This window comes from Megalobrama amblycephala, linkage group LG9 (genome assembly GCF_018812025.1).
Source record: "Megalobrama amblycephala isolate DHTTF-2021 linkage group LG9, ASM1881202v1, whole genome shotgun sequence".
Classification (NCBI taxonomy): Eukaryota; Metazoa; Chordata; class Actinopteri; order Cypriniformes; family Xenocyprididae; genus Megalobrama; species Megalobrama amblycephala.
Genome location: NC_063052.1, coordinates 16,880,686 through 16,895,512, shown reverse-complemented (window position 1 = coordinate 16,895,512; position 14,827 = coordinate 16,880,686). Strand labels below are relative to the sequence as shown.

Genomic DNA, 14,827 nt, shown 5'->3' with positions numbered 1-14,827 from the left:
AGAAAAAAATGATAATTTAATATAAAATATGAATAAATTATGTTAATATACAACACATAAAAGACACATTGACAACATAGCCCAACCTGATATATCAAAAAGTCCTGTGTATGTCAGTTGTGTCATTACACAACCGCTATAGCAAAAAATATATTTTTAGTTATATTTTGGACAGAATTCACATAAATGATTCTCTTTTAGACAATTTTGAACAAGGTCATTAAAACCAATGTGACAACTAGCCCCAGAGTTGCTTTTATAGATTGCAATTTTCTGACACAAGACTCTCATTCAGTGTCTTGACAGTGGCATTGTAGTGAATTTCTCAATAAGGTAAAATGTAGTTATTCTGGTAGGCTACCTGTTGTGGCAAACTTTCTGTGATTGTGATGCATACCTGACGAACTGTTTTAAACTGTATGTGCGAGAGAGGTGGGCTGAAGTAAATTTCACACTCAGTGAAGTGAATTAACTGAACATATGCTAAATAATATTGATGAAATGCATTATAGGCCTCTTTCTCTCTGTTTGTTTGGGGAAAATGCTGGATCAGCGTATATCCGATCAGTCATGTTGAATGATGGCCACTCATGCGCACTCACAGCTCATCCTGCAGCGTGATTAAGCCATGTCTTGAGCTCAGAGTGGATCAAGGCTCTGTGTTCGCTCAAATGGGTAATTGTCTGGTTTTAATTTGATCAGTGTTACTGCACAAAAGAGAAAAAACAAGCCCTAGCCCTCATCCAAAAAGCTTCCCATCAAAACAAAACAATAAAATCACAACATAAGAGCATTTCAAAGAATTGACCTAATGGATTTTAAATGCATTTACTCTGTCACACACACACACACACACACACACACACACACACACACACACACACACACACACACACACACACACACACACACACACACACACACACACACACACGTTGGGTTTTTTGTTTTATGTTTTATGGGGACTTTCCATAGACATAATGATTTTTATACTGTACAAACAGTATATTCTATTCCCTACCCCTACCTGTCACATAAAACTTTCTGCATTTTTAGATTTTCAAAAAACATCATTTTTATTATTTATAAGCTGTTTTCCTCATGGGGACCAAAAAATGTCCCTACAAGGACAAGGATTTTGGATATTGCCATCTCTGTGGGGACATTGTACAGACTATACAGAAACAAAATACACAAACTAAAACTACAACCCGAATTCTGGAAAAGTTGGGACGTTTTTTAAATTTGAATAAAATGAAATAGAACATAGATAACATAACAAATGTTTAAACTGAGAAATTTTACACTTTTATCCACTAAATGAGCTCATTTCAAATTTGATGCCTGCTACAGGTCTCAAAGAAGTTGGGACGGGGGCAACAAATGGCTGAAAAAGCAAGACATTTTGAAAAGGTTTAGCTGGGAGAACATCTAGCTACTAATTAAGTTAATTGATATCAGGTCTGTAACATGATTAGCTATAAAAGGGATGTCTTAGAGAGGCAGAGTCTCTCAGAAGTAAAGGGCAGAGCTGTGAAAGAGTGTGTAAAAATGATTGTGGAATACTTTAAAAACAATGTTCCTCAACTTCAAATTGCAAAGGCTTTGCAAATCTCATCATCTACAGTTCATAACATCACCAAAAAATTGAGAGAAACTGGAGAAATCTCTGTGCGTAAGGGACAAGGCTGCATCACTGCATGATTGTGTCAATGACATTACTAAATGGGCCCAGGAATACTTCCAGAAACCACTGTCGGTAAACACAATCCGCCGTGCCATCTGCAGATGCCAACTAAAGCTCTATCATGCAAAAAGTAAGCCATATGTGAACATGGTTCAGAAGCGCCGTCGTGTGCTGTGGGCCAAGGCACATTTAAAATGAACTGTTTCAAAGTGGAAAAGTGTTCTATGGTCAGACGAGTCCAAATTTGACATTCTTGTTGGAAATCACGGATGCTGTGTCCTCAGGGCTAAAGACGAGGGAGACCTTCCAACGTGTTATCAGCACTCAGTTCAAAAGCCAGCATCTCTGATGGTATGAGGGTGCATAAGTGCATACAGTATGGGCAGCTTGCATGTTTTGGACGGCACTATGAATGCTGAAAGGTATATAGGTTTTAGAGCAACATCAAACAAAAAAATGTCAAAGAAAACCACATGGTAATGGTTTACCATGGTAAACATGCCCCCTTCCCAACTATTTTGAGACCTGTAGCAGGCATCAAATTTGAAATGAGCTCATTTTGTGCATAAAATTGTAAAATTTCTCAGTTTAAACATTTGTTGTTATCTATGTTCTATTGTGAATAAAGTATTGGCTCATGTAATTTGAAAGTCTTTTCGTTTTCATTTTATTCCAATTTAAAAAACGTCCCAACTTTTTCGGAATTCTGGTTGTAAAATAAAATGAGAAATAAAAAAGAATATTTAAAATTCACAACTATAACATCTTTGGACAGTACACATTTGTGAATACAAACGGAAAATATAAGAAACAACACACAAACACAATGTATTACAGATGACTGTTTCCACATTGCCTCGTGGCAAATGTGCCTGGAGGAAGCTCAGAGTAAAAGCACTGCTGTTTGTATGAGAACATTCCTCCACATACATACACATATTATGTACAGTAACATGTAAATCTAATCCATGCCTTTCCAAGGCTGCTTATATAGTAGATATAGTTTGCCCACAAAATAAGTATAGTCATCATTTAACCACCTCTCCAAACTTGTATGACTTTTTTTGTGGAACAATAGTTATCCAGAATATTAGTTCTGTTGCTCTTTTTCACACAATGAAAGTGAATGGTGACCACATCTTTTGAAGCTTTCAAGATTGTTGACTCAAATTTCAGTCTGATCACCACACAAAGCCATAAAATGGCTTCAGAAGACTTGAAATATTGCACACGAGTCATATGGACCACTTTCATGATGCTTTTATTGTGCTTCTTTGTCCATTTTAGAACTTGAATGATCCAGTTATTCACTCTCATTGTATGGAATCAAGCAACATGGACATTCTGCTATGTATCTCATTTTGTGTTCCACAGAAAATCTCATAAGGGGTAATAAATATGGCAAATTTAAATGATCCCTTTTAAGGCATGCACTTTAACTTGAGAAAACTCTAAAATAACAACTAAAACATTCTCTTCATTAACTCTTTTCATTATTAGGCAATAATCACATATAATTATACCTTTTAATATTAATGCAGTTCATTAACTGCATGCAAAAACCTGATTGTTTCAGAGGAAGCTGGGGATCATGCAGGGCTCGTAAGGAAAATGAAACCTTTTATAAATTAGAAATAGTTTTCTAACTGCCTGTCTGATCTGTGATGGGAAACCATATTTGTCTGGATGAAACTCATTAATACATTTCAATCAGGGCTTCAGAGTAGATTGATTATTTTTTCCCCAGAGTAATTTGTAATTAAACATGGCCTGCAGGATTGTACAAGTCTGTTCCCTCAGAAACAGCATTATGCGTCAAACAGCTCAAGTATGACTGGTCTGCTGTGTAATTCTTGACACGACCATTAAGCAGAAAAGTCAATTTGATCTACTAATCAGTTTGCAGTATCTGTGTCAGACTCAGTAATAATAACATATTAATAAGTTATTAAATTGCAAAGTTTGCAAATCTCTGTTAATTAGCATTATAAATAAAGGCATTAGTTCATTATAGTCTGTAACTTTGTAACTGAGACATTATTAATGATTAATTATTTAGTCAGAATTTTAAAAATTGAGACATATGTGGGTTCTGATATCAGTGTTGGCTATATACATCTAGACTGATGATACTATATCTATGATGGCTTTAATGATTCCACCTTGTGGAATTTTCAGCATTTTGTTTTAGAAATATTTACCAATGTTTAACATATATAATACTTTAAAATGACTACAATCCGTATTCTACAATAACTCTAAAACTTCTAGACACTTTTTTATCCACATGAATGCACATTGATTTTATCAAGTGAAGTCATCTTTATTTATATAGCGCTATATAGCGCTTTATACAATACAGATACAGCAAGTCAGTTCAGTGTCGATTCAGTTCCGTTGTAAAGATCATCAAATATTAAATTAGTTAATTTCATCTATAAAGCAGTTCTGCCGAAAACAGTGATGTCAACGTCCAGCTCAGTTCAGTTCTCATACAACAGCGTCAGTACAGTCAGATCAATAATATTGCTGAATATTAAGTGTCCCCAACTAAGCAAGCAAGAGATGACAGTGGCAAGGAACCCAAACTCCATCAGGTGACAGAATGGAGAAAAAAAAAAACCTTGGGAGAAACTAGGCTCAGTTGGGGGGCCAGTTCTCCTTCGGCCAACAAACAAACATGGTGTGATTATAATTCAGACTGCATCGGATCGGTAGCAGTCTAGTAGTCTCTGCTGACATTCAGGGCTGCGTTGTGGTCATGTCTAGCTGCAGGTCCACCATCTGATCTGGATATGGACTGGATTCTGTTGACTAGGGTAACCTACGGTATTACGGTAGACAGACATATTAGCATAGATGCTATTCTTGTTATGACAAGTACATTGGGTGTTTTAGGCGTGTTCCCTGTTCCGGTTGACCTAATTAATGCAGCCTAACAATCATTTAACTGATTCAAATAATAGAAATTGATAATGTGTTATGGGTTTTCCAGATTAAAGAGATGTGTTTTAGTCTAGATTTAAACTGACAGAGTGTGTCTGCTTTCCGAACAAGGCTAGGAAGACTATACAAGAGTTTGGGTGCTAAATAAGAAAATGATCTACCAACTACAGTTGATTTTGATATTCTAGGTATTATCAACTAGCCAGAATGCAATAGACGTGAAGGACTGTAATGCGTTAAGAACTCGCTCAAGTACTAGGGAGCTAAACCATTTAGTGCTTTGTAAGTATTTAGCAAGAATTTAAAATGTATAAGATGTTTAATAGGGAGTGTGGCGACCAGGGCGAGTGATAATGAGCATCACCTGGGAGGCGCACCGGCCTTGAGTCTCTCACGGAGGAGCTCCGGGAGCATAAAAGGAGGAGCGACGATCGTGAAGGACGAGAGAGGACCAGGCCTGGACTTTACGTTATGTTTTATTATGTTTGTGTGGCCGGCAGACGTCCGCGAGGGTCTGCCGGCATTACTTTCATTTTGTATTTGTTTATTTTGGTATTAAAGTTTTGTTTGAATGTTCGCCGGTTCCCGCCTCCTTCTTCATGGCGGACGGCAGCAGGCTCTGGCCCATGGCGGACGGCGGCGACTCCTCCGCTCCCTCCTGGACGGCAGCCACCCCACCTCGTCCCAGGGGCACGGCCTCGAGCTCTCCGTCCCACCTGTCACTAGGCTCCAGCACCACCGCCTCGGGCAGCCCTCGCGGTCTTCACACTGCTGCCCGAACTCCGCAGCACCGCGATCCCCCTCAGCAGCGAGGGCTCTCCGACAGCATGTCCCTCCTTCCTCCCGGGTTTCGGCACCAATGTAACACAGTTCGTAAATGTGGGAAGAAGGAGGCAGGAACCGGCGAACGTTCAACAAAACTTTAATTCAAAATAAACAAAGAACAAAATGAAAGTAATGCCGGCAGACCCTCGCGGATGTCTGCCGGCCACACAAACATAATAAAACATAAAATGGTCCTGGTCCTCTCTCGTCCTTCACGGTCGTTGCTCCTCCTTTTATGCTCCCGGAGCTCCTCCGTGAGAGACTCAAGGCCGGTGCGCCTCCCAGGTGATGCTCGTTATCACTTGCGTCACCGGCCTCGCGCCGTTCCCTCACGGCTCTCGCCCGCCCTGGTCGCCACAGGGAGCCAATACAGTGTTGATAGAACTGAGCTAATATGGTCATACTTCCTGGTTCTTGTAAGAAATCTAGCGGCTGCATTTTGGACCAGCTGGAGTTTGTTTATTAAGCGTGCAGGGCAACCACCCAGTAGAGCATTACAGTAATAGCTTTGAGGTCTTGAACGCATGAACTAGCTTTTCTGCAGTTATGTACTTTTGTGTGTTTTTATAACAAGAGAGAGAGGAGCCAGGCGTGGCTTCCATTGTGTGGACAAAAAAAGAAAAGAAAAAAAAGATAAAAAGAGAAATATCTTATTTTGTATTCAACACAAAAGGGAAAGTCAAACAGGAATGACATGAGGGTCAGTAAATGATGACAGAATTTTAATTTCTGGGTGAATAATCCCTTAAAATGTATGAAGTGCATTATATAACATATAAATACATTATATAACCCACTTGCAAAAAATACTACAAGCAGTTTGAGGTAACCTGATCTAATGCATCCACTTAAAATCACCTACACACACCAGCTGATTAGAAGTCATGATATAATTGCTGCGAATGTGACAAGTTGTGAGAAAAAGTTTAACAGCATTTGTTTGCAGATGCCACTTGAGTTAATATTTTGTATTTGATGCAATGACATTTAGACCTTTTAAATATCTAAAAAGTCTCCACATTTTTTGTGGTCACTTTATATTAGTACTTGAAAGCCCTTGGCAGTAATTGTAGCTGAGCTGGTTTGAGCAAGTTATAATGTTAGAATGTCATTCCATTGTTGCTCAACTGGTCATTTTCTGGGCCATTCCAGATCATTGGCGTTCATGCTTTTAAGGCTTCCTTTACAATTTTCCCCCATTTTCTCCAGTCCTGCTGCATAAAAGCATGTGTGCCACCACTGCTCTTCATTGAGGGGGTGTTCTCAGTCTATTGTGTTGTGTGCTTTAGCATGTAGCACTGAAGACAGACTAATCTAAATGTGGAGTAAGATGCCTTTGGGCAAATTTTAGGCTTAAAGTCTTTCCTCTCTCCAGCCTTCCATTCAGGCTAAATTTCTGTGTTGCCTCATGCACAGTTTGAGAACCTTAACTCCTTTAGAGTTGCCTTAAACCTCTGGTATTTTTCCATTTGAGTCACACTCGTGTTGTTCGCAATAGACCAGAAACATTAATTGTATAATCATTTCTATTTTATAAAATGAATGCACTATATTTGATTTCAATAATGTTTTTTCTTTAATATTTGTTATTTTGAGGAGATTTTTTTGTGTCACTAAACAATATTCATATCTAAATTATGAACCATTATGGACCATTTATTTCTATATAAAATATTTAAAAAATTATATTAAAAAAGCACCAATTGATTTTTCAATTGACGCAGTATTTAAGTTAAAAATGGAGCAAAAGTACTTCAAATCTATTGAATGGAGGCAGATTAGTGCCACCTGGTGGGAAAAAAATAAAGAAAATCATCTGTAATACCATGATGTAGCCACTAGATGCCTGTATAGCCCTATATATGAATAAATACAGTGTTTTCAGACATAATTACTTACTTTTATTAGATTTAAGTATTTGGAGATTATCAAAGACTAGTTTTCGCCAAAAATTAGATTTTTTTTTTTTTAACGGAGTTTGGAGATTTTACCCCCAAAAATTGCTCTGTTTTTTTGTATTTTTCATATTTCCCATTCATTTCATCTAAAATGACCGAACAACCAGAGGGTTACATTTCTTTTTGTCCTGACACTGGTGGGTGGCCAGTTCTGGGCACATTCAGTGCGGTTTCTCCCTCACATTTAGTGATGACCTTCACTGTTCTTCAAAGTATATTCAATGTGTTACATTTTTTTTATTAAATCTGCCTGGTTTTCAGCATTTTTTCAGCATTCATGAAACATTTGTTTTTGTCTTTATGATTACAAATTACCCCAAAAGTAGAATGTTTCCCAGACAAAAGTGTACTTATTATGAAATTAAATGCAGTACCTCAGTTGCAGACTTCAAGTGGACTCTTGTCAAGTAATTACAAGTCACTGAAGTTATACAATAGCTTTTAAATTCTCTAACTTTTTAAAATTAATGTGATTGTGTTATAATTTAAGAAATTCTATAAAAGTGTAGAGCAGACTTTCAGAAACATGCTTTGGTCAAGCTCAGAGATTCTTTAAACTTTATTAATTATAACTTGATTAGTTATACAAAGTGCTAGTATCTGTTCAGAAAGTGATTGACAGTTGGCTTGCACAAAGATAAATTTGGTAAATGTTCATAATAACAAACCAATTTCTGTAATTTTATCAAACATGAATGAATGTTTTATAGAGACAAATCAAATGACACAACAACATCACATAATTCATCAAATCCATTGCTAATTCGGACTTATTTAGACTGTTAAATAGGTGCATTCTCTAGCTAAACATGGCCAAAGTTTCAAAACATGAATTGGACGTATGACAGAGTATTAACATGAGATTGGCAGAAACTATGTGTGATCCCCCCTTTAATGATGTAAGTGCTGTTGTTGACTCACAAAAATAATGTCACTTCGTTAAAGACAATGTCATTATGAAATTGGCTTTTGTTAGTTAAAGGGATAGTTCACCCTAAAAATTAAAATTCTCTTACTTAACCTCATGGCGTTCCAAACGTTCAAAGCCTTCTGAACACAACCGAATTTATCAATAAGTAAAATGCTTCATTAAATTTTGATTAAACCACTGTAGTCAAATGGGTTACTTTTAGGATGCCTTTATGAACCTTTTGGAGCTTGAAAGTTTTGATTATTTAGACTTTGAATGGATGGATAGAAATATCTGTTTTTATTAGAATATCTGTGCTATGAAAATGACAATAATCTTGTGGGTTTATAACAAGGTGAGTATGAATGAGAGAATCTTCATTTTTAGGTAAACTCACTTGTTGATATAAAAGACTAACATGATGGAAATGGAAAATGAGGATACAGGGACAAAAACTATAAATTGAATTTAAATTGAAATTAATTCACCAATTAAAACTAATAGGATTTATTTCTTTTAGAATACAGGGCATAATATTTTATCCAAAATATTGAGACATATACTGCATAATGACCCTTACACAAAGACTCTAATGACTAAAGAGATTCAACAGAATGTGAAACCCAGACCCTGACCTCAACTAACATGTGTTTCCTCTATCAGGGTGAGTGCTCCCAGAGGTGCTTCAACATCTTTGTGCTGGAAACAGTGTGTGTGGGCTGGTTCTCCCTGGAGTTCCTGCTCCGTTTCATCCAGACACAGAGCAAGTGCATGTTCTTGCGCACACCCCTCAACATCATCGATGTGGTGGCCATCCTGCCCTATTACATCACTTTAATAGTGGACTCACTCTCTGTAAGCGACCGTCCCACAGGCTCAGGAAACAACTACCTGGAGAAAGTGGGATTGGTCCTGCGAGTTCTTCGAGCGCTGCGGATCTTCTACGTGATGCGATTAGCACGTCACTCTTTGGGGTTACAGACATTAGGGTTGACCGTACGCCGCTGCACTCGAGAGTTCGGACTGCTCCTGCTGTTCCTGTGCGTTGCCATGGCACTGTTCTCTCCTCTGGTCTTCCTGGCTGAGAGCGAGCTGGGCGCCAAGCAGGAGTTCACCAGTATCCCTGGGAGCTACTGGTGGGCCGTCATTTCCATGACCACAGTTGGATACGGTGACATGGTTCCACGCAGCATTCCTGGCCAGGTGGTAGCACTCAGCAGCATCCTAAGTGGAATCCTGCTCATGGCATTCCCAGTCACATCCATATTTCACACTTTTTCACGCTCCTACCTGGAACTAAAAGAGGAGCAGAGTCGGGCCTCACGGCACAAACCCGATTCACAAGACAGCACCAAGTCCCAAAACAGTGAGGATTCACAAGACACTGACAGTTCGATACATGGAATCATAGAGACCACTGCAGTCAGTGCGCACCACCGCAGATCTGTGGCTGTGGCAAGTCAAGGAGTTCCACAGGTCAGACGATCATTAAAGTCATAATGCAAACAGCTAACTAAGACTAAAGAAAAATCCCACGTACAAAGACATGCTACAGGTGAGCGGCCATATATATAGTACCTGTTTGATCAGGTGACTTGACAATAATAGACACTGGGAAAGGAACATTGAAATGGACAGGTTTGTATGTCCAAAGCACAATCCTTTAAGGAGTTAGTTCACCCTAAAATGATTTTTCTGTCATTTACTCACCATCATGTTCCAAATGCATGACTTTCTTCCGTAGAACACAAATGGAACTGTTAAAAAAATGAATGGAGACTGGGACTATAAACTCCACAAACAATTAAAAAAAACACCATACAACTCATGGTAACCTTATTCAAAGCCTTCTGAAGCCAGCTGATAACTTGGTGTGAGAAAAAAGAAGCAAAAATTAAGTTATTTTTTTCCTACTTGATTTCCTACTCACTTTTGACTCAGAATAAAAATGTGTCACGCATAGGTTTGACATCAGTAAACCATCATGCCAAGCCCTTTGAAGAGGTGTAACTGGTCCTACTCACACCACTCTAAAGTGGTATTCAAACCAGCATCAATTGCCATAGGTGGCAGGTCTGCTAACAAAGACACTAAAGACACTGCAGCCTTTTGAGGCCAGAGGTGTGAGGTTTACTTTCTGTTCCATTCACTCACCTAAACCTCACTAATTCGGTTCAAGGCACCAATGTAATTGGTCTTACACTCCTTCAGAGCAGGATTCAAACCAGCGTAAACTGGCACGGGAGGTGGACCTCCAAAAAAAAGTGCTAAAAGTTACTGTCCCTAGCTTGCCTCTTGAGGACAAAGGGTGAGGTAAACCTGCACAGCTATCTACCAGCTGGCATTCATTACATTCACCTGTATAAACCTAACTCTAATTCGGGTCACGGCACCAATGTAACTGGTCTTACACTGCTTCAGAGCGGGATTCGAACCAGCATCAACTGGCATGGCAGGGGGGTGTCCTAACGAGGCGCTAAAAGCTTGCCTCTTGAGGCCAAGGGAGTGAGGTTTACCTGCACAGCTATATACCACTCACCTAAACCTCTCCTCCGGGTCACGGCACCAATGTAACTGGTCCTACTTGCACTCCGAGTGCGATTCAAACCAGCATTAACCGGCATGGGAGAAGGGCCCGCTAACAAGGACTCTAAAATCAGCAGCCCCTAAATGTGTCTCTTGAGGTCAGGTAAGTGAGGTTTACCTGCACAGCTCTTAATAGCTGGCCTCCTATATATATATATAAAGCAGTTCTGAGATTTGAGAGCTCAGCTACGTTTGTCCCCAATCACTTTAAACATCTCCTTTTGTGTTCCACCAAAGAAAGAAAATCATATGGGTTTGGAATGGCATGAGAGTGAGTGATGACTGAATTTTATTTAAGCTCGTGTACCTGGTAGATGGATGCTCCTACCTGTGAAAACTGTATGACTGTGAAGATTGACATTTTATTTTGCATCATCCTTTAAGGTAAAATGAGCTTTTCTCTGGTGAAAGAGCATATATTGTGTCACACTGTTCAAAACAGGCTATTGAACTTTAATTTATGCTCCTATATAGCTGATTTGCAATAACTATGTTTATGAAAACACAATTAAACATATTTCTGTATAATTCTGCTTTTAGATGCCATAGTCTCAGGATCTGCCAGTTGTAATAAACACAATGAAATACCCTTTAAAAGAATAAAGGTTTCTTATTTTCAAATTGTCTTGAGTGATAGCTGGTTTGTAGAATATAGGCCTATACATATTTTTAATTAAAAAGGAAAGTGGTCTCGAACTCAACAGATGTTACTTGTTCCCTCTTTCCATATTAGGAGAGATGGAATTACATAAAGTCAAGAATGTGAAGCAGAATATTTTCACTATTTTATATTTAAAAAAAGTACTAAAAGTACCTTGGTATTGCCATACTATATGATTTGGACACTGTTTTTTTTGAAGCACTTTGGACTGCCATGTACCATGGTATATGGTTATAGTAATCCTTCAGTAGCATGGTATTACCATCTGATACCATCAGATTATCAAGGTTGGGTGTCCATGAATCGAAATAATCCTGAGATAAGGTGTGTTTAATATAGGAGTCCAGAATTGAGTCCTGTCAAAACTGATCAGAGAGACCAGCACATCTATTCCAATTAAATATGTGTGACAGAGGGTCATATTGTTGTGAAACACTCATAACATTGATCAGTGGTAGATACATCCATATCGATTCCCCTGAGAGCCCTGTGCTCATAAAGGCATTGACTGACCATATGTGCTTCCAGTACAAACACTGCTATAATGACCACAGCCATAATGAATGCACTCTCAGGTTTCCATTTTAATGAAACTGGTTCAATGCCAGTATTTTACACAATGAAAAAACAGGCTCAAATGTCCACAGCCTGTAAGACTTTAAGATACTACAGAGCAATAATGCTCAAATCATTATTCACAACAGCCACTTGTTTAGGAAAAAAAATGAGTTAAACTGTCAATAATGTCACAACACAAAAAAGGTAGATGCTATTTACTATTTCACTAAGTGAAAATAGCATATTTTCCTAGCGATAGATGCTATTTACACAAAGTGAAAATAGTATATTTCCTTAGTGTTAGATGCTATTTACTCTAAGGCTGTGTCCACCAAAGCGTTTTTTCCAGTGGCTTTAATTTAAAGGTGCCCTAGATTCAAAAATTTAATTTACCTCAGCATAGTTAAATAACATGAGTTAAGTACATGGAAATGACATACAGTGAGTCTCAAACTCCATTGTTTCCTCCTTCTTATATAAATCTCATTTGTTTAAAAGACCTCAGAAGAACAGGCGAATCTCAACATAACACCGACTGTTACGTAACAGTCGGGGTGTACGCCCCAATATTTGCATATGCCAGCCCATGTTCCCAACATTATGAAAGGCATTAGACAAGGGCAGCCAGTAACATCTGGATCTGCACAGGTGAATCAACAGACTATGTAAGCAAGCAAGGACAATAGCAAAAAATGGCAGATGGAGCAATAATAACTGACATGATTCATGATAACATGATATTTTTAGTGATATTTGTACATTTTCTTTCTAAATGTTTTGTTAGCATGTTGCTAATGTACTGTTAAATGAGGTTAAAGTTACCATAGTTTCTTACTGTATTCACGGAGACAAGAGAGCCGTCGCTATTTTCATTTTTAAACACTTGCAGTCTGTATAATGCATAAACAACTTCATTCTTTATAAATCTCTCTAACAGTGAAGCATTAGCCGTTAGCCATGGAGCATAGCCTCAAACTCGTTCAGAATCAATGTAAACATCAAAATAAACACTGTACTTACGCGATTAGACATGCTGCATGATGAACACTTTATAAAGATCCATTTTGAGGGTTATATTAGCTGTTTGAACTTTTTTTTTTATGTTGTTTAAGGCAAGCGCGAGCTCTTGGGGCATGGAGCACCAGATTTAAAGGGCCACACACCCTGAATCGGCTCATTTCTAATTATGCCCCAAAATAAGCAGTTAAAAAAAATTAATTAAAAAAAATCTATGGGGTATTTTGAGCTGAAACTTCACAGACACATTCAGGGGACACCTTAGACTTATATTACATCTTTTAAAAAAAGTTCTAGGGCACCTTTAAATGTATATAAATGACAGCAATATCCAAACAGACTTTTAAAAAATGTTTATTAACAAAACTTGCTATAAAAAAGTTGCATTGCATTGAAAATATGTGGAGTGACCAACAGTATCCATCTTAACACTAACAGAACATTTGGCTAGACAGACACTGAACACACACACACACACACACACCGCACCTCACCCCCCCAAAAGGCAATCAATAATTCTACCAATACTGTATAGAGTGATAGAGTAAACCTATATACCGCTGTGGGAACCGGAGTGTACATCAGTTACTTTCATTCAATGGCAAGAACCTTAAACAGAAGACAGTTTAAAATAATGGCAATATAGATAAAAAAAAAATATAAACCAGCTATAGTATCAAAATACAGCACAAAGAGAAACATTATATATTTAAAGGGTTAGTTCACCCAAAAATGAAAATTCTGTCATTTATTACTTACCCTCATGCCGTTCCACACCCCTAAAACCTTCGTTAATCTTCGGAACACAAATTAAGATATTTTAGTTGAAATCCGATGGCTCCATGAGGCCTCCATAGGGAGCAATGACACTTCCTCTCTCAAGATCCATAAAGGTACTAAAAACATATTTAAATCGGTTCATGTGAGTACAGTGGTTCTCTATTAATATTATAAAGTGACAAGAATATTTTTTATACACTGATTCATTTTTGCTCCGAATCTTCCTGAAGCAGTGTTTTGAAATCGGCCATCACTAAATAAGTCGTTAAATATTCTCGTCGCTTTATAATATTAATATTGAACCACTGTACTCACATGAACTGATTTAAATGTGTTTTTAGTACCTTTATGGATCTTGAGAGAGGAAGTGCCATTGCTCCCTATGGAGGCCTCACTGAGCCATCGGATTTCAACTAAAATATCTTTATTTGTGTTCTGAAGATGAACGAAGGTCTTACGGGTGTGGAACGACATGAGGGTGAGTAATAAATGACAGAATTTTCATTTTTGGGTGAACTAACTTTAAATGAAGTTGAAGTCAAATACATGATATCTCAGAATCAACCAGGTAAAAAAGACAGAATAAGATAGAAAATAGAAATAAATAGTAATAAAAGGGAGTTTTATCTAAATTGGGAGAGTTTTTAACATAGACAGTCTTTCATGGGATCTTTATGTGATCCCAGGAATCTTGATAAAAAATAATGTCATGACATTTGTACAAAGCAAGAGTGGAAAATATCATGTCAAAAGGCCATCAATTGTGTTAAACTATTCCTCATTAAACAATTCAACCCGTTTACATATATAACATATTTATAAGCAGCATCTCACTCATAACACAATAAATGTTTACTGGCATGTGACATCCCTGACCAGTACTAATCTGCAAAATAACA

At 37.9% G+C, this 14,827-nt stretch overlaps 1 protein-coding gene across 2 annotated transcripts in view; it reads left to right on the top strand.

The window, feature by feature from the left end:
* The window catches only part of kcng2 (potassium voltage-gated channel, subfamily G, member 2), a 41,454-nt gene extending 29,921 nt beyond the window's left edge, over positions 1-11,533 (top strand). For both annotated transcript variants that reach the window (XM_048201882.1, XM_048201883.1), the window contains one exon: positions 8,990-11,533. In XM_048201882.1, the coding sequence (XP_048057839.1) occupies positions 8,990-9,826 (837 nt within the window). In that variant the 3' untranslated portion in view covers positions 9,827-11,533. The remainder of the gene's footprint in view (positions 1-8,989) is intronic.
* Positions 11,534-14,827: the final 3,294 nt, after the last annotated feature.